The 19,481-nt window shown below is 38.1% G+C and overlaps 1 protein-coding gene across 3 annotated transcripts in view; it reads left to right on the forward strand.

The window, feature by feature from the left end:
- Positions 1-19,481, forward strand: part of GRID1 (glutamate ionotropic receptor delta type subunit 1) — a 2,576,795-nt gene that overhangs the window by 2,495,598 nt on the left and 61,716 nt on the right. For all 3 annotated transcript variants that reach the window (XM_044056599.1, XM_044056600.1, XM_044056598.1), the window contains exon 12: positions 5,440-5,606. In XM_044056599.1, the coding sequence (XP_043912534.1) occupies positions 5,440-5,606 (167 nt within the window). The remainder of the gene's footprint in view (positions 1-5,439; positions 5,607-19,481) is intronic.

Below are 19,481 nucleotides of genomic sequence, written 5' to 3' on the forward strand. Positions count from 1 at the left end.
AAGGCTATAATGGAAGCTCTTTAAAGGATTCTATTTTTCATTTAGAAAAAAGACTTTTTAAATATAAAACCACCGAGATAGCTATTGCATATTTCAAACAGTGTTTAGAGTTAAAAATTGTACCCCAAGGCTTAAGAATATACAAATTACCCTTTGGTGTTACATATTCAGAAGATGTTATGTGTGATTATGTTCATTATTTTGATGAAATTGGGTTGGGATTAATTAAGAAAACTTTGTTTTATTATGAAAAACAGAATCAAGAGGTTGTATTGGAAGTCCAGGAATTGGATAAAAAAGTTAGAAATGATTTGTTATTTCCCCAGTATAGTGCTTTATATTTTAAAATGTTAAACAAGGTTGACAAAAGATGTTTCAATATTTTTCAAAAAAAGAAGCGTAAACTAGATAGGGATCAAAAAAGCTATTCTAACAAACAAGTTTATATACATAAAGTGGATAAGAGAATTGAACGAACACACAGGGTAAAAGGGATACATTTTCGGGTCAATCTGGATACTTGATAGAGAGACATGTTGAAGAATCTAGAATACCTAGATATAGCGAAGTAGTGGTCAACAATGTAAGAAGGCAAGACAACACAGATGATTTATACATTTCACAAGATTTTGAGTGGGAGGATTTTCCGGAAGTCAGATGTTCCAAGAGACTGGCACAGTATTATACAGAGAAGGGGGAATACAACAGACAATATTATCCACACAAGAGGCATTATTAGCTGAGGGCAACAGTTTTAATTCATCCGTTGAACATCAAGACCATATAGTACATCAGAAGGATGGATTTACCATATACAATTATTCAGATAAACTCATTATGGATGATTATTTTAAATTATTTTCTAAGGGAGTCAAATTTATTCCTTCAAACTCTGGAAGTCTAGTTGAGAATATAACATCTTTAAAGTTTTATACTAGAAAACTAAATTTGGAAATTAATTTAGGGCGTCAAGACAATATAGTAGATACTTGTCCTCAAAATTTAGTTTTACCAAAGAAAAAAAGTACATACAATCCTATTTTACATCCCTTGGTAGAAACTTATGAGAAGTTGGTTATGGAAGATATTTATAATATTTATAAAAGTAACAACAAAAATGATTATCATGGAAATTTGACCAGGGGTGAATATGAATTATTACAAAATCTAAGAATGGACAAGAGTATACGAGTCATGACTCCAGATAAGGGAGGAGGAGTGGTTATATTTTGTAGTAATGACTACTCTGACGAAATGTTAAACCTATTATTTGATAATAGTACCTACATAGGAACTTCTAAAAATCATATTAATATAGCGTATTCCAAAATTGATTCTTATTTGGAAGAATACTTGTTAGATGGAAGGATAGACCAAGATACCCATGGATTCCTTTATAGAAAAGACCCTTTGGTTCTGGTCTTTTTTGGTATCCCCAAGATACACAAAAGTATTGATAAACCACCTTTCAGGCATATAGTGGCAGCTAGGAGATCCAAGATACATCCAATTACAGTATTTATAGACACTTGTGTGCAACATGTTACAAAAAAGTTTTACATTTATTAAAGGATTCTTGGGAATTTTTGAAAAATATTAAAAATGAATATTTTAGTGAGGAAGTGTTCTTTCTAACAGTTGATATAAAGGATCTGTTTACCTGCATTCCTAAAATGGAAGGTTTAACATTTTTTGAAGCGGTACTTTTCCTACATTCGGAACTGGAGAATGGCATGATTAAATTAATTTGTGAGTTCATGGGCATTGTCTTGGATAATAATTTCCTTTGGTTTGAAGGAGAATACTATCAACAAATGAAGGGGGTCCCTATGGGAGCAGCTTGCTCCCCTGTTTATGCCAATCTTGTTTTATTAGGTTGGGAAGATAAACACGTTATTGGTGGTCCATATTGGGGTAATATTAAAGTGTATTTACATTACCTGGATGACATTTTTATTTTATGGTCTGGTAAGGAAAGGGAAATCCTCAATTTTATGGAGTATTTAAATTCTACAACCCAATTGCTGGAGTTTACATTCCAATATAATAAAAATACAATTAATTTTTTGGATACTACTATTTTGAAAGATAAAGGAAAATTTAAATCCTTAGTATATAGAAAAAAAGACCTTCTGTAATGCTTATTTGCATTGTGAGAGTGAACATCTGTTGGGACAAAAAGTTAGCATAGTCAAAGGACAAGCAATAAGAATTGCTAGGATGACTTCACACAAAGAGGATTTAGCAAAAGAATGTAATAATATGTTTCAAATGTTTTTGGAGAGAGGATATCCAAAAGATTTTGTAGGAAACATTCTTCACAAAATGTATATACAATGGGGTATTAGATATAAACCTTTATTAGGACCTGGTTCACAGGAAGAAATCCATGACAGCAATGTTACTAGGCCAAATAATTTTACTAAGGCCTGTGTTTTACAATATAATAGAAATATTGATTTGGTCCAGGAAGCATTTGTAAGAAATTGGAATATTTTTAGGACTAAAAAAGATATTTTAGAAAAAGTAGGACACAGGCCTCGATTTGTTCATAAGGTGGGTTATAATATTAAACAACTATTAGAGAATAGAATAGAATAGAAAATTTTAGAGAGGTCAACAATGATATTAGGCCATGTGGCATGTGTTCACATTGTACATACATAATGAAGGAACCACAGGTTGTGTTAAACAATAGTGTTAGGAGTAAAGTTTTCTTTAAAAAGGGTAATTGCAACACTAGGGGGGTAGTCTATTTGGCTTGGTGTACAACCAGTGGACATTTCTATGTAGGCAAGACGGAACGTCTGCTTAAACATAGAATGTATGAACACCTAAATGACATTAAAAATAGAAAAACTACCAACGCCCTATATAGACATTCCTTGTGTTGCGGTAATTTTGATAAATTCATGTTAGGGATTTTAGATATAGTATATATTAACCCCAGAGGATGGGATTGGAAAAATATTTTAAAGAAAAAAGAGAGCCAGTGGCAACTTAGACTGGCAGCTATGTTTACGCCAGGTCTTAACGATTGTTTCCCTGGCACCTATGTTACATGAAAAAGCCAACATTATATAGTTGTAATAAAAAATTTTTATATAACATAAAATTTTATATATATATATATATATATATATATATATATATATATATATATATATATATAAAAACAGTTTATAAAGTTTTTCCAAGGCTGTTTTATATAATTGAATTGTGTCAGTTATTCGAAGGAATTTTTTGTGTGTCACTGTCATTTTAAATTGATTAATTGTGATGTCATAGGACTTTCAGTATTTAAATGTAAATTGAACAATGTTCTGGTTTTATTTCTGATGAAGTCTCTTAGGAGATGAAAGCGCTAAAATGGTTCATTAAACTCAGTATTTTATATAGTATTGTACTCTGTTCTTGTTCATATCAGTTTCCGTTTTTTTGGTTTTGGTTCTAGTTTTTTGTTTCACAATTGTTAGGATTATCTTCACTGCTGACTATGCACCCTAAAAATATAGTGGCAGATATGGGTGGGGGTTCTAGTTTACAGTACTGTAGGGTACTACATTTTAATGTAACCAGACAAAAATAAAGAAGATGGCTTGCATTGCTCAGTTATCTTGAATTGTACAAGTTTGGTGGATGACAGCAGGAAAACTATTTAGGGTGGACAGCATGTTTTAAAAAAAGGTGGGAAAATGGAGAGCACAGAGATGAATTGATGAGGACAGTAGCAAAGTAAAGCATTAACCTCTGTAGCAGCAGTTACATTCCAGAGCAGTACTACATGGAGTCCATGACGACACCTTGATTTTGCAGAGAGAAGGGCAAGGAGCTAACAGCAGTTTGTTTCTGTGATTACAGAAAAAGAATATTTAGCTTGAAACATTTCCATATGTCCATCCTGAATTTTAAAACTGCAGCTGTGGTTTAATAGAAAGGTGTTCTGCCTTTGGCTTAGACATTCTCTTATGTAGGAGACATTCAATTTTTATGAAGGAAAAAGATGTTTAGATAAGAAGACTGTGGGCTGTATTTAGAGAAAGAAGGGAGGGGGACATACAAAAAAGTAAAGCAGTTATAAAGCAAATAACTGTATTAATTCTGGAGTATTACTGTAGGGGAACCATGGAATTTTCTTGACATTAAAGAGAAGAGGTGCTGATGAAGGAAAAAGTTCTTCTTGTGCTTATAGAATATGAAGATGCAGGCACTGCAAATGAAGATGAAGACCCAATCGTATATGCATCCTTTCTTATTACATATCCTTACTTATTACCCTGCAGTCATCTTCATTGAGATGCATTTCCTTTTGGAGAGATTAATGGTGAAGATAGGGGGATATAAATAAATGTTTATTATTCAAGAACAAATCAGTGCATAAATGCAAATTTCCTAACCAAATATAGTACTAACTGAATTGTTGTTTCAAGTCTGAGCTTGTAGAAAAGGTGGTCTAACCTTTTCTTAAATAATTGCACAAAACCTCTTTCAAAAAGACAGGATGGTATTAATTAGGAGTCTCTTTCTGAATGAAAATATGCTATGGCTTTTCTGAATTATGACGTCCATGCATTTTAGTATGCATACTTAAAAGGTTTCGCCAGATTACATCTATTTTTTGAACTTTATCTGTTAACAGTTATTCCAGCCATGAAACCATCTATTCAAATAAGCTGATCATAAAGATCAGGAAGTGACAGAAGAGGGTAGTCTTGTGACCATCATTATGATCTCCTTGACGTCGATCTATTTCATGCAAAACTGCAGCTTGGGATTTTATTGTCAAATGAAAATATATATGCATAATGAGGACATTGACCTGAAGCAGCCACATGACTTATAATTTATATTTGCATGACAATATTAGTTATCCAGGTTTCTTTTCAAAGTATTGTAGCAATTCATTTTAACTGCACTTAATGTGTATACATCTATCTTTGCACATACCGTTATGTAATATACGTCTGTGCCATAAGCAAGCAGTCATCAGTGAATTTTAACTACATTAGAAGAATTTGCATTAAATTATTTTCTGCCTGCATTTATACAAGTCCTATTTGAATTAGTACAGATGCTCCCAGATAAATGTTGCCAAAGTAATAAAAGGAGGATATCAGGATAGTAACAGTGGTTAGCTTGTTTGCTTCTTGACTAATGACTGTTGGAATCTGATACTATTTATTAGCAATTTATCTTGGGTACAGCAGAACAATTTTTTGGCAAGGCTGACTTGCAAAGATTTATTCAATAAAAATGTGATATATTAAGCATGCTATGTCATCTTAAACGTGTTCATTGTTAGGAGCTATGATTTACAACAGTGGTGTCCTGATTTACCATTGTAAATTATTGTTAAGCAGTTCAAAATGTGTATAGACAATGTCTGCAAGAATATATGAAAACTCATGATAATGTCTAACTCACTTTTGATTTTCACAGGCAAAGAAAGGAAATTATGCCTTCCTGTGGGACTTAGCAGTGGTAGAATATACAGCCTTAACAGACGATGAATGCTCAGTGACTGTCGTTGGGAACAGTATCAGCAGTAAAGGATATGGAATAGCTTTGCAGCATGGAAGTCCTTACAGGGATCTCTTCTCTCAAAGGTAAGTTACAAAAAATTCATTTCAAATATTACAAGGACTGAACTACAAATACATAACAAGAAAATATAAAACTTACCAAACAAAGGAATTTCAGGTCATTCCAAATGCAAAATGATCCAAATAATATGTACCATGATTTTTAAAGTTACATCTATATGGTTGTTGCTAACATCTTAAATCATCTCTTTCCACAAGCATTTTTTTAAGGGTAAGATCCCTTTCACTATGAAACACTATCCTTTGTCCACATTATATCATTTCTAGCAGTATCTACTCCAATATGCAAGACGAAAAGCTGTAGTTCCATAACTACTGTTAGGCTGCATTTATTTTGGGATGTTCAAAAAAGAATGTCTCAAACAGAAATGCATTTTTCAACAAACAAGAATTACAGTTTTCCTCTTGGATACCTGTTTGTGCAAAGTATCAGTACAGAGTATACTGGTATTTCAGCTGTTACATCATTGAAGACTCTACTTGATTATATTTGCATAATCATTTTCCTGTAGCTCACTTTCAGTGTTGTGACACCTAATATAAAAGGACTTGTTTATAAATGCTGTTTTACTGTGTGAAATTGATCTCTAGGTATCCAACCTATGTGGTTCCATCAACTGAGAAAAAAAACTGAAATAAATCAATATCATTTCCACTAGGTTAGTGCATCTCTGATATATTATACTTAAGAGTTTCAGGGTTTTAAGGCTAGAATACTATCTTAGGAATAGACGGGCACAGTCTCCCCTTCCAAAGATAAATATATAGAATCCTATATCTCTATGCATACTGCGGTGGTATAGCATGGGTAGTCAAACTCTGGAAGAGAGAGTTTACTGTTTCAAATAATAAATGGCAGATGGGTGATCACAGATCATGTAAGCATAAAATGTAGAAAGGCAAAAAGTTCTGTGTAACAGAAACATTTCTTGTAAAGCATATTTGTAATTATACCATGACCCCCCATTAATATTCCAAAACGTGCACGCTGATTGGCTAGCGTGCACGTTGTAAATCGACTTATACTAATGGAAAAAGGTCCGGTCGCCCGGACTTTTTCCATTAGTATAAGTCTCTTTTAAAACACTGTCTCGCTATGTTAAAAGAGTTTAACATAGCGACACAGGTTTAAAAAAATATTTTAAAGCTGTCTCGCTATGTTAAACCCATTTAACATAGCGAGACAGTTTTAAAAAAAAAAGCAATGGAGAAAGCAAGATCTCCATTGCTTTTTACTGTTTCGCTATGTTAAATGGGTTTAACATAGCGAGACAGCTTTAAAATAAGCAATGGACATCTCCGTTGCTTATTTTAAAGCTGTCTCGCTATGTTAAACCCATTTAACATAGCAACAGTAAAAGCAATGGAGATCTTGCTTCTCCGCTGCTTTTGGCCACAACTCTGATGTACTGCGTAGGCATGCAGTACATCAGAACTGCCGGATACCAGACAGCTGCGGAAGGGCAGCAAAGAGGCATTATACAATGCCATTATTTAAGAAAAGTAATTATTTATTTTCTTAAATAATGTCATAGTATAATAGCAATAACCCACTTCTGGGTGTGGGTAATGTGGAATTTACCTGCGGTTGTCTTTGTTTGGTCCCTCGGGCTTCGCCCTCGGGACCAAACCATGCCAACCGTGGGTAAAACCCACATTACCCACACCCAGGCGTGGGTTATTGCTATATTAAAAGTAAGTCAGTGCATGCGTGTGTGGGGGTGTGTGTGTAGGTGTGTGCGTGCGCGAGTGCATATGTGTGTGTGTGTGTGTGCTCGTGCACTCACGTGTGTGTGTGTGTGTGTGTGTGTGTGTGTGTGTGTGTGTGTGTGTGTGTGTGTGTGTGTGTGTGTGTGAGTGTGACTTTTAGCAATGAATGCTGATTTTTGCTGCATTATCTTAGGGCTATATTAGCATCAGGTATTGCAGACAGCATTTGTCTGACACTGTAATCATACAACTATCAGAAATAATAAAAGTGCTTCAGGCTATACATTCCTCACTCTAACATATTATTTGTAAATATTTGTTCATTTGTCTTCAAACCATGTCCTAGTTCACAAAGAGTTGGAAAGCATGTTTGTGGCAAAACTGCAACATGAGAAACAGAAATTTAAACCAGTAAAGATTGCATTACCAACAACAGCTGCACCTTTCCATTGTGGTTTCCTTTTACGCAGGAATCATATTCCTTCCTAAAACACCCAACTAGAATTACTTTGGCTGTCCCATGCATTTTTCATTCAATAAGTATGTTAACCTCACTGTAAAAATTTGTTATGCATACAGTTGAAAATTCCTTGCATATCTGAGCAAATAATAAAATCCTGAAAGTAAATGATCAAATCACAATAATGAGAAAACTGAAAAAAAACAGGTGCTTAAAATCAAAGTCTTTATTTTTTAAAATGGTGTGCTTTTCACCACCTGCATTTGCATGGCTGTAGCCCATGCTCTTCCTACTTAATTATTCTAATACAAGGTCTCTCAGCCTGTAGGAAAAATATTTCCATTTCCTGAAGTTTTGCATCTTCTAATGTAGAAACTAATTGGTCATTATATACTTTTGGTCTTCTACTTTGATTTTTTTGTTATTTAGTGAAATAACCATCAAAACTGCAACAGAGGACAATTAATTACATCCATATGGGTCTTTTACCTTCATAGTACCTCTTTCTTCTTGTATAATTTCTTCCTCTCTAAAGATACTGCTCTTTTGAAATGTATTAATTCATTGAGATGCTTTAACGTTTCTTCCATGTCCCTTATCTTCATACCTTCTTCCAGGTTGTTCATATTTAAAACAAGAGAAAGAAAAAAAAATGCTATTAAACTTAGCTGAACTAATGCAGTTTGCCAACATTTATCAGTGTATAAGAGTTACCTTTCATTTCTGGTGACTCGAGTATTTATGTATGTATATAAGTTATGAAAGTCAACACTTTTAGCATCAGCCTCATTTCTAGCTTGATGAGTAACAGAAGCACTGGAAGTAAGACCCTTTTAATTTATCATTTCTATACTTTGCTTTACTGATGTCACAAAGCATTGTAAACAAAAAAAAATGCACTATTTTTCTCCTGAGTTACTATGAATGTTATCTGTACCCTGTGGCATAGATTTTTAAAACTGAACCAATTACTAATAAAATAAAAAAGAAATTTGGGTAACTGATAAGGCAAGCCAGTATATCCAATAATAACCACATTTCATAACAAAGATTAACATAGGGACTATGTTTTATCTATTAGAAAAGTATGCAGACTTATTTATTGATCTATCCTGTTAACCTTCTCCATCTTTCCATATTTTGACAGGTCTGGATTTCCCTAAAGTTTACCAAAATCACACATGGTTCCTACACAGGACCTTATGTTCTGGTTTGCAGGCTGAACACACAGAAAATGCATGCCTTCCTGCCTCAGGATAATTTTTTTAGCCTGTCCATTTACTTCCAAGAACTGTAATCTGCAAGGGAGATGCTAAGGACTTTAGGATTCATGGAAGACACCATTCCTACACTACCACTGTCCAGACTCCACATGAGGAAAATACAATGGTATAAAAAACAAATTCCACAAACTGGATAAACACCTGGTTTACACCTCAGAGCAAAATTGAAACAAAAATAAAACAGCGAACTGACCATGGCTCGGTGAATTCAAGCAGTTTTAATAAATCACATAAGAGTAAGCGCTTTCACGATTTACAACTAATCGCTTCATCAGAGTCCCTAGTCTGTCCCACAATGACCTCTTTTGATCTGGATGCAAACCCTTTTGTGATTAGGTGGGCCACATAGAAGGATTTTCTAACCACTTTGACAATGTGATTATCAAAGGAGAGATTACTATCTACTTGGGTCCCCAGATCCCTTATTACATTTTCCATATTTAGTGGACTACCACCTATATGGTAGTTTATGGGTACTTTTTTATTTCCAAAGGGAATAACTATTCACCTTTTGGCATTTAGCTTGAGGCCATGATTTTGACACTAGGTATCCATCTCAGTGAGACCCTTTGGGAGGATGTCTGTGTCAGCCAGTGAGTCAATTATAGCCCCTATTTTGCAGTCGTCTGCAAACTTGGTCAGCCATAGTCCTCCTGTGCTTGTCTGTACTTCTGAGAAGTATATGCTGAACAGAAGGGGTCCTAGGACTAAACCCTGAGGAACGCCACTTGTAACCAGTTTAGAGTCAGACCTAGCTCCTGCAACTCTCACCATGTGGGTTCTGTCTGTGAGCCAATTGGCAACCCATGTTGTGACATAGTGGTTTATGTTCAGGCTGGTGAGCTTGTCTATAATACCAGAATGGGGAATGGTGTTGAAGGGCTTTGCGAGGTCTAGGTAGGCTGTGTGTACCACCTTTCCCTCGTTTATAGCCTTGGTAACTGTCTCAAAGAAGTCCACCAGATTTAGGAGGCATGATCTGCCCTTAACAAAGCTGAACTGGGTAGGGTCCATTGTTTGGAGGTTCCCAATGTCTCTGTTAATAAGCTCCATGATGATGCTCTCCATAGCCTTGCTGACCAAGCTAGTCAGGCTTATAGGGTGATATTTCCCGGGGTCTGTTGTGGCTCCACCTTTGTGGAGTGGAATAACCATTGCTGTGCACTACTCTGTTAACAGTGTTTAGGTAAGTGGTTAGTTCATTTTTGAGCTTGTGTAAGATGCAACCTGGGACACCGTCCGGTCCCATTGATGCTGTGTCTTTGGCTTTGGAGAGGGCTATTTTAACCTGAGTGTCTATGATTTCAGGGGCTCTACATTCTTTTGGTATGGTTATGGGCCCTTTTAGGGGTGAGAGGGGGGTGAGGTTTGCACTGAACCCGTCTGCCAGGATGTTGGCAATATCGGTTGGTTCAGTGCATTTTGTGCCATTCTGCACTAACTCTGAGCAGATCTGAGCATTGCCACTTAGATTCTTGACATAGCTAAAGAATGCCTTGTGGTTATCTTTGGAGTCCTTGACAAGTTTTTTTTCAAAGCTCACCTTGAAAGATTTTATGAGGGATCGTAGTTTCTTGCTGATACTGATCAGGGATGTCTTCCCTTCTTGAGATTTTACTCTTTTCTGTACTAGTTTCCCCCTTCTGTTGTATAGCTTGTTTATGGTAGGAGTCCACCAGACTGGTTTCCTTTTCTTAGAGGAGTGAGTCTTGGTTTTGCTTGGGATAGCACAATCCATGCATTCTTGTAGATGCCCATAGAATACATTAGTACAGGATTTTACAGCTTGGACAGCGTTATCCTTTAGCATGGGGGCTTTGAAACTTTCCACCTCCATCTTAAGTAACGTAAAGTTTGCTTTTGAAAAGTTTTTCACAATGGTTTCCTTGTCCGGGGATGGAGGCAGAATGTGGATATCTAAAGTGATTTCTTTATGGTCATATCTAACCAGCAAGGAGTTGACCTCCGGTGTGGAACACCGGTCGCCCTTGTTGGTGCTGACCAGGTCCAGTATGTTGTCACCTTTGGTGGGAGTGTTGTCCAGTTGTTCCAGGGTGTTTGAGTTTATAAATTCTAGGAAATGTTGGACAAGGGAGTTAGTACTTGAGTGGTTCTCCCAGTTAATGTTTGGGTAGTTGACATCACCCAGTATTAGAGTGTTTGGTATGACCTTTATGTTACCCAGTGTTTCCAGAAATGCAGAATGGGGGTCCTGAGACATGGTGGGTGATCTGTAGCAAGCTACAATTTGAATTGCAGTTTTGCCCATTGTTAGTTGCACATGGATAATCTCTGAAGCATCGTGCTGTGCCACTAACCTGGAGGTGTGGGTATCCTTGATGAATATGGATACTCCTCTGCCTTTTGTATTTCGGTCCAGGTTTTGTGGCTGAAATGTATGGTATGAGTTGTAGTCTGGTAGTGCTGGGGTGCTCTCTGGAGCCTTAAACCAGGTTTCTGTTACTGCACATATATCGATTTTCTCCATACTGAGGAGTGCCTCGAGTGTGTGCATTTTGAGGTTTAGACTTCTGGCATTGAGTAGTATTACCCTCAGATTTTTTTTACTTGTGCTATTTATGGTGGTGGATTTGTCTTTTGAGTCTTGCCTAAAATAGGCACTATGTGGGTGGCAAGAGCCTTGGCCAGTATTCGAAAGCCTAAGGGTGACAGGTCAAAGCCGTCTCTAGCGAAGCAGCATGGCTTGTCGAGCATGTCATCCCAGGCAGAAGACACTGGATCCCCTTTAAATGACACCAGAAACTTAGCCAATTGTTGAAATTGATAATTTTTTCTTTATACCGTGGTATCATTCTTGGTGAGGGCAGGATGCTACTCAGGGTCAGGGTCATACCTGCCTGGGCTATGTGATCAGAGAGCTCTTCCATGTCTCTTTTCATGTAGTCCAGGGAGGTAAGCTCAGGTCATTCACACCAACATGGACAATGACAAAGTCATATTTGTACTTGTTCTGGAGTGACCTGAGTGTTTGTGTTATGTGGTGGATCCTGGCACCCAACAGGCAGCTAACAGTAACCTTCTCCTTATTCAGCCTAGTGAGTGAGATGTCAGTGTGCCTGACTATAGAGTCACCTATTACTAGTATGTTGGGTGTGTTATTTTGCCTTGAGGTCTGTGATTGCATGACACACTGGTTTTGTGAAGTATGTGTTTCATGGTTTGTGTTGGGGCGTGGAGATTGCTTCGATGTCTGCTTTAGAGGGCTCTGTTGCTTTTGCAGATTTTTATTTTGAGCTTCTGAGTATGTTTTATGTGTGTTTTTTGTCAGTGCAGGTTTAATGGGTCTATGTGAGGCTGGTGGTGTGATGCCAGTATTTCCCTTCTCCTCTTGACTGTCTGATCCAGTCTTGGGATGAGAGAGCTTAGCCTCCAGTTTGGCTGTATAATTGCATCTCTTGCATGTATTAGTGTTTGGTGGCAGGAGGAGAGGGTTGTCTGTGTACATGAGGCAGTTGTAACATTGCCTCAAAATGCCCAGATTCACCAGTTGGACTGGAGAGTACACCTGAAACTGCCATTTGGACATGACTGGATAGGTACAGTAAACTGTTTTACTGAATGGCTGGTAAGGTCGAATAGAGAGCCTTGTTCTTCTGTAGTGCTAAGGTTTATAAGTGCTTGCTATGAGTTTTGAGATAGTGCTAAGCTGGGAAATGAATGGCTTGAGTGCTTAAGTTGAAAGTTTGTGTAGTTGCAAGGGAAAAACTGAAGAGGAGACTTTGTGGAACCAGGAATAGTTATACCCTAGCTAACCGGCACTTCCCGTCTCACAAAACCTGGCAAATGCAGTTTTTATAGCAGGGAAATGAAAGAGATAGAAATTAGCCCAAAATGGCCAGTAAACTACTACTTTCTGAGCTGAAACCACTCCTCCAGGGACAGATAGGCTGCTCAAAGCTCCTCTCTCTCACAGGTGAACAGAGAAACTTCCTTCTATCCAATTAAGGTATGGGCAAACACAGATTTGTAACACAGCCCTAAATTTAGCACTAACCTAAAAACTAGCTTAGAAAGGTGGGAAACAAGTATATATATATATATATATATATATATATATTTTTTTTTTTTTTTCAGAAAATAAAGCAGATACAATCACAAAAACACTTTAAATGTGCATAAAAAGATGCTCATTGTTATATATCTCAGTTCAGAGTTGTAGTCAATGCCCCTAGTAATAAAGTAGGAAGAAAGACAAATACAGTAAAAGCAGATAAATAAAGTGCAATTTTTTTTTCTGCTTTTGTTGTTGAAGGCTTGTGGCACTGTACATATGTATGGAGTATTACCGTCACTGATACAGGTTACACAGTTTCTCTCATAAAACTAGAATAAAGAACCATGGTGTATTCCCCACACTTATGAGGTTGTGGTGATGTTTTAAAAACATCAGAGTAGATGACATGCAGTCATGCAAAATGGTACTGTCACTGACAGCATGGTGCAGTTAGAGGCAATGTGACATAATATGAAACTGCCGGAGATAAAGCTTTTTATTTCCACACCTACTTCTCCCTTGACTCTCCCTCTTTTTGTCCCAATGTACTTATATTTCCTGACCTTTCCCTTTCATTATCATAATAACTTGTGCTCACCATATTGCTGGGAGCCATGTATGATTCTGCTTTTACCCCTAATAAATTGTATATTTTAAGATTTTTATATTTATTTTTAATTCTAACAAAGTGGATTCAAAATGTACTTAATGTATTTGTAATTTATTCTCAACTGCATAATGTTTGTATAATCAATATTTACTGTATGTCAACATGTCTGTTATGGAGCTTTTCTCCCCAGGCCTCCACTGAAAATGGGCTTGAGCTCAGTCAGACTAACCCAGATAACAAATGTCAAAATACAAAAATAAAATATAAAACTTTTATCAAAGACCAGTTATTATATAGGCAGGGACCAAATGTGCAGGTGTCTTGATTTACACCAAATATAAATATACCGCAAGGCTGATCAAACAGGATGATGCATTTGAGCTTCTGCACATTCACATCAACACAGGCAAAATCCCACACCACTTCCTTAATGTGGGTGGGATGGTGTGCATGTGTGTATACATATAAATACCCCAAATATCCTGCTTTAATAATAGAATTCTCAGTTTGGCATCCTTATGTTTAAAAAATCAAATGAAAAACCTTTCAGCCCTGGGAAAGCAAGGGACATCTGTCCACTCAAGCATCCAGACTGTTAAACTAGATGGCACTGCACATCCGGACTGTTAAATGTTAGATAGCATTGCACTACCTTCCATCACTTGTTCTGCCTGAATGCTTGCCCCTTGAAATGGGCCTTCACTTAGAGCAGCAAATCCAACAAGCCAGGATCTTCAGACAGCCAGAGCCAACTCGGGTACTCAGTGGGCTAAAGGTGATATAACTTTATGAACCACGCCATCTCAATGTTTACCTCTAGAAACACTCGCATTGATGTTTTCATGGTAACCATAAGCTTGAATAGTTCAAAAAATACAATCTATTATTTGTGTTGTCTTTCTGCCTGACTGAGCTGAATGTTACTACCTCTGAAACACTGAGATATTTCTTTGTAGATGTCCTACCAGATCACCGTTGCAGTATTCATGATGGAAGGGGTCTCATGCCAAGGATAGCCCAATGTCCATCCAGTATACCAAAGCCTTAGTATTTACAGGTGCCATATGTCACATGTAGGCTCCCTGCACAAGACGTAGGGCATGAAGGTGATGTACGGATGTGCACACACTCAGAACTTCTTTGTCATCTGTCCAAACACCATCATTGAATGTCTGTCTGAATGCTTTGCTTCTGTGCTGATTACCAAACCATTTTTTCATATAAGTGCAAACGAGTAAAATAGAAGTCACTGGAACTATGAGCAGCTGATAATGAAGTGGTTTATTAGACGCATACAACTTGTAAAACTGCTAGTAAAAACTATCGCCTAAAACAAGGCTTCTTCAGGTCTTTGTTTTTTATACAAGTGTCCCATTAAGGTTTCTCCTTATCTTCTTTTTATTTAGTATTCAACAGACTACTTCCTCTTCCACAGTTCCGAGTCCAGTGGCTTGGAAAGTGGATGCCTGTCTTTTCCTTGTAAGGGAATGTTTCTGTACACCTTCCCTCCCTTCCTCTGCTTCCGAGAGTCTTGCACAAGATCAAGCAGGAGACTCCCAAAATCTTGCTAGTGACTCCCTTTTGGCCTAAACATCAGTGTTTCTGCCTTTGTTCTCACTTGGCCAGGTGCAATCACCACAAGTTTTCTCACCATGTTGAACTACTCACACAAGACAAGGGGTCCATTATCCATCATAACTTGTCCACTCCTCAGCTGATATTGTGATTGATAGGGTTTGAGCCCTTTTAGGCACCTCATTGGGAGGGTGGCCTAATGGTTAAGGTGTTTGCCTTACAAACACAAGGTACAGGGTTTGAATCTCACAGGGGTTAATTGGCTAGGCTTAAAATGTCTTGCAAGAGCAGTTAGCCTAGTACTAATCTATGAACCTAAAATCTATGGACCTATTTCTGAGGAAATGCTTCAGTTCCTGCGTGAAGCTAGGAAGCCCACTACCAGAAAATCATACTTGTCCAAATGGAAAAGATTTTCTGTCTGGTACCTCTCTCGAAACCAGGATCCTTTATCTATTCCATTTCCAATGTCTATCTCTTATTTGTGTAATCTGGTCCATACTGAGTTAGCATATTCTTCATTTAAAACTTGCCCGTCAACCATTTCTGCATGTCTGCCTTTGACTCCTCCTCTGTCCTCTAGATTTGAGGTCATGCAGCTTTTTAAGGGCATGCTTCATAGCAGGCCTCCCAGGAAGTCTGTTCCAGCTTTCTGGGACCTCTATATTGTTAATGAAAAATTAATTCAAGCTCACTTTGAGCCTGCTGCTTCAGCTTGCTTACAACATTGTACTTGGAAGGCAGTTCTTGTTTTGGCACTCACATTTGCTAAGAGAGTCTCTGAGCTTTCACCTTGACATGACTGATCCTTACTTTTTGTTTTGTTACTAATCCTTCTTTTAGGCCCAAGGTGGTCAACGAATTGTCTATAAATCAGTCTATTCATCTTCCTTCTCCAGAGTCTGCCATTGTGAAGGTTCTTCACACCTTGGATTTTCATAGACAGCTCAGGAGTTATACAGATAAAACTAAGGATAAGTTTTTTGTTTCCTTTCATCCCAGGTCTTTGGGTTTGCCTATTTCTAAGCAAATCATTTCCTCCTGGATTTCTAAATCCATTTCATTTTGCTATTCTTTTCATGGTAAATGTCCTTCCTGTTCAGCAAAGGCTCATTCATCTAGGGCTGCTGCTTTTTCTCATGTCTTTTTCAAGAGGTTGGATACTAGTTCCATCCTTGAGGCTGCTACTTGGTCTTCTGTTCATACTTTCACTAAGCATTACAAGTTTGATGTTATTTTACAGGTCTAGGGCTAGTTTTGCCAGGGCAATTGTGCATGGGAGAGTTCTTCTGCCCCTTCTTTCTCCCAAGACTCCTCTTGAGCTTTGTACTCTTCCTTCTGTTATGAAAACTGCAAAAGTGATATGCTAGACATGTTACAGTTGTGTAAAATCTTACCGTAACAGTAGATGTATTCATTGCCCCCCATCCTGCTTCCTCTGTTCTACATTGATCTTGCTTGCCCTCCTGGCCGGGGGAATCTTCTTCTTCTTCCTGCATGTGGAGCATACATCTGACACATGATGCCTATAAATGCTAAGGCTTTTGTATACTGTCCAAACATTGGGCTGTGCTTGACAGGAGATCCTTTGTATTCTGAATATTGCAACAGTGAAGAGAAGGACATCTACAACTATAATTTGTCATTCCAGCAGCATTTCCAGTTTCACGACGGTCTTTTATGGAGTTTTTTCTTTCCTGCCCTTAGCGAAATGGGGTAATTCACTGTCAAACTTTATTGTATAAACAGATAATGGCAAATCTACATATGTTAGAAAGCAATATCTGTGTTTCAATTTGGTATCAGTAACAGGTGGACTGCAATTTGCATCTACCCTCTGTAATTCTGCTAATGTGGCTTATTAGTAAATGTGCCTTGCATCCTGAATTTGATATTTGCATTATCATGGATTGTTTCACAGAGCAATGAAGCCCAGGAGGCCCAAGTTTGATTAGCAACCCAGTTCCTGAGAAATCAGAAAGGGTGGGCTGAGGAAAAGATTTTCATTTTGCTTGCTCAGGATTAATGCAACCCAAGAGGCATACCTGATAAGGGATAGATGGAGTGGCCCCTGCACAGATGTATTCAGTGAAGCTTCACTGCAAAAGGTGGTTCAAGTGGATTTTGCTGTTGTGGAGTGGCTATTTTAAATGACTGTATGGGGGGGGGGCTGTCATTTATTGTGGCATTTTTATGTAACTTGACAACTATTAAGAAAAAGGCAAGCTTACCAACCTTTTATCTATATCCAGTGTTGGTAACTAAACAGAGTTGGTACGGAGAAGTCATCATATCACTGATATTCATCGTGTTTCACTGTTGCAGTCATTACACTCGGGTTATCCTGCTGGCAGGCTACCCGCAGTCAGCCTGAATTCCAAAGTCCTGGTCTGGCGTCAGTTGCTGTTGCCTTTTCCCTGACGTCAGTGCGTCAGGGGTTTAAAAGATGCAGCCAACACCATTTTCTTCAGTCTTTCTTGCCATGCGGTGCCCGAAACAAAAGCAGTTCGCAAGTGCTGGTCAGCCAACTCCTGAGATTTTCGAAATCGAATTTCAGATCCAAAGTCTTTAATAAAGCAAAGTACCCCATTGGGGAAACTTTTTGTTGCTCCAGACCGATGTCAGAAAAAGTTAACAGTTGTATTTCTTGTGGGAAGCAAATACCTCAAAAGGATTTTCACTCTTACTGTATTCCTTGCCTAGGCCCTGACCACGACATTGCTAGTTGTCGGTTTTGTGCTAGATTTAACCAATGCACTATTAAGTGTCGGTACGATTTTGCTTTTCATTATTTTGGCAGAAAGTTTAACTATATAATGCCGTCGGAACAACCGACAACCTGAATTCATAAAAAACGCAAGGATAAAGACAAGGACAAGCATCCGAGGTCCAAAACCAACGACAAAGCCTCTTCTAGGCCAGTCGCCGGTTCACCGGTGCTCAGTGAGGTGCTTTCGCAGCCCCTGATTCCCGCTACCTCAGAGCCACAGGCTGCCTCCAACTCCCACATGGAGACAGCTAGGCCTCTGGATAATCAAGGTATTGGCCCTTTGGAAATTAATCCCTCAGATGGGTCCGGAGCCGCTGAGTAGGCATTGGCTTCTGAGGGTGTCTTCAGACCTACACAACTTTATATAAAGCCTACTTCAGCATCCAAGACAAAGTCTAAAACAGTTTTAAAGACAAGGAAACCAGTACAGCATTCTCCAGGACAGACTTCTATGCCTAAGAAACAGATGCTCAAAATGGCCGAAGACCTAATTACTTTGATCAGGGGTTCCCATCCCCCTCCTGATAAGAGGCCTAGGCAAGACACTGAATATGATTCTTCTGATCAGGTTTCCATTTCCTCTGATTCTTCTTCTGATCAGGGATATTCTGTTCCTCCCTATGAGGATTCTGATGCTGAAGATTCTATTCCTTCAGCTTCTCCTCCTGAGGACTATTCTTTTGGGGAAACCCTGCATACCATGAGGGAGCATTTCCACTGGGAGAGCTAGGATTATTCCAATTCTAAGAAAAGACTTGGAGACTTTATTTTACTTCCTCAGCACAAACCTCTTACAATTCCCCCTGTTCTAGACATAGTAGATAATGTTTTTTCAGAGTCCGGCCTGTCTCCAGACTCTACCTCCTGCCCCTGTTAAGCCGGACAGATACTACAGGGTTCCAGACTCCGATAAATTTCTTTACAAAAACCCTGCTGCTGACCCAGAAACTATCTCACAGGGTCCCAAAAGGATCAAGGCTGCTTCTGCTAAAAACCCTGTCCCCTCAGATAGAGATTCTAGGGCTTTGGACAGATGTGGGAAAAAGTTTACACTTCTGCTACCTTGGCTGTAAGGGCTTTAAATTGTCAATTTCATATGCTCAAATATCAGCAATACTTAATGTCTTTGTTAAAACAAAAAAATGTTGACAAATTCTGAATGTTCTGAGAACAAAGATTTGCAGGATTTATTGCATGCAGCTGAACAAGTGGGAAAACATACTTTGCAATGTGGCTATGATTCACTGGAGGCCTCGTGCAGGGCCGCTGTTACAGGTTCTGTTATTAGAAGACATGCTTGGTTAAAGGAACTAAATCTGCCTGATCATGTTAAAGCAAAATTATTGGATGCTCCATTCAGCATGATACTTTGTTTGGTGTTAAGGCAGAAGAGGTGTTGAAGAAAATGGAGGATAAGGCAAAATCTATGCAGACAGTAAAGGATTTCTTACAGGT

This window comes from Protopterus annectens, chromosome 14.part0, assembly GCF_019279795.1.
Source record: "Protopterus annectens isolate FY-2018-M chromosome 14.part0, PAN1.0, whole genome shotgun sequence".
Taxonomy (NCBI): Eukaryota; Metazoa; Chordata; order Ceratodontiformes; family Protopteridae; genus Protopterus; species Protopterus annectens.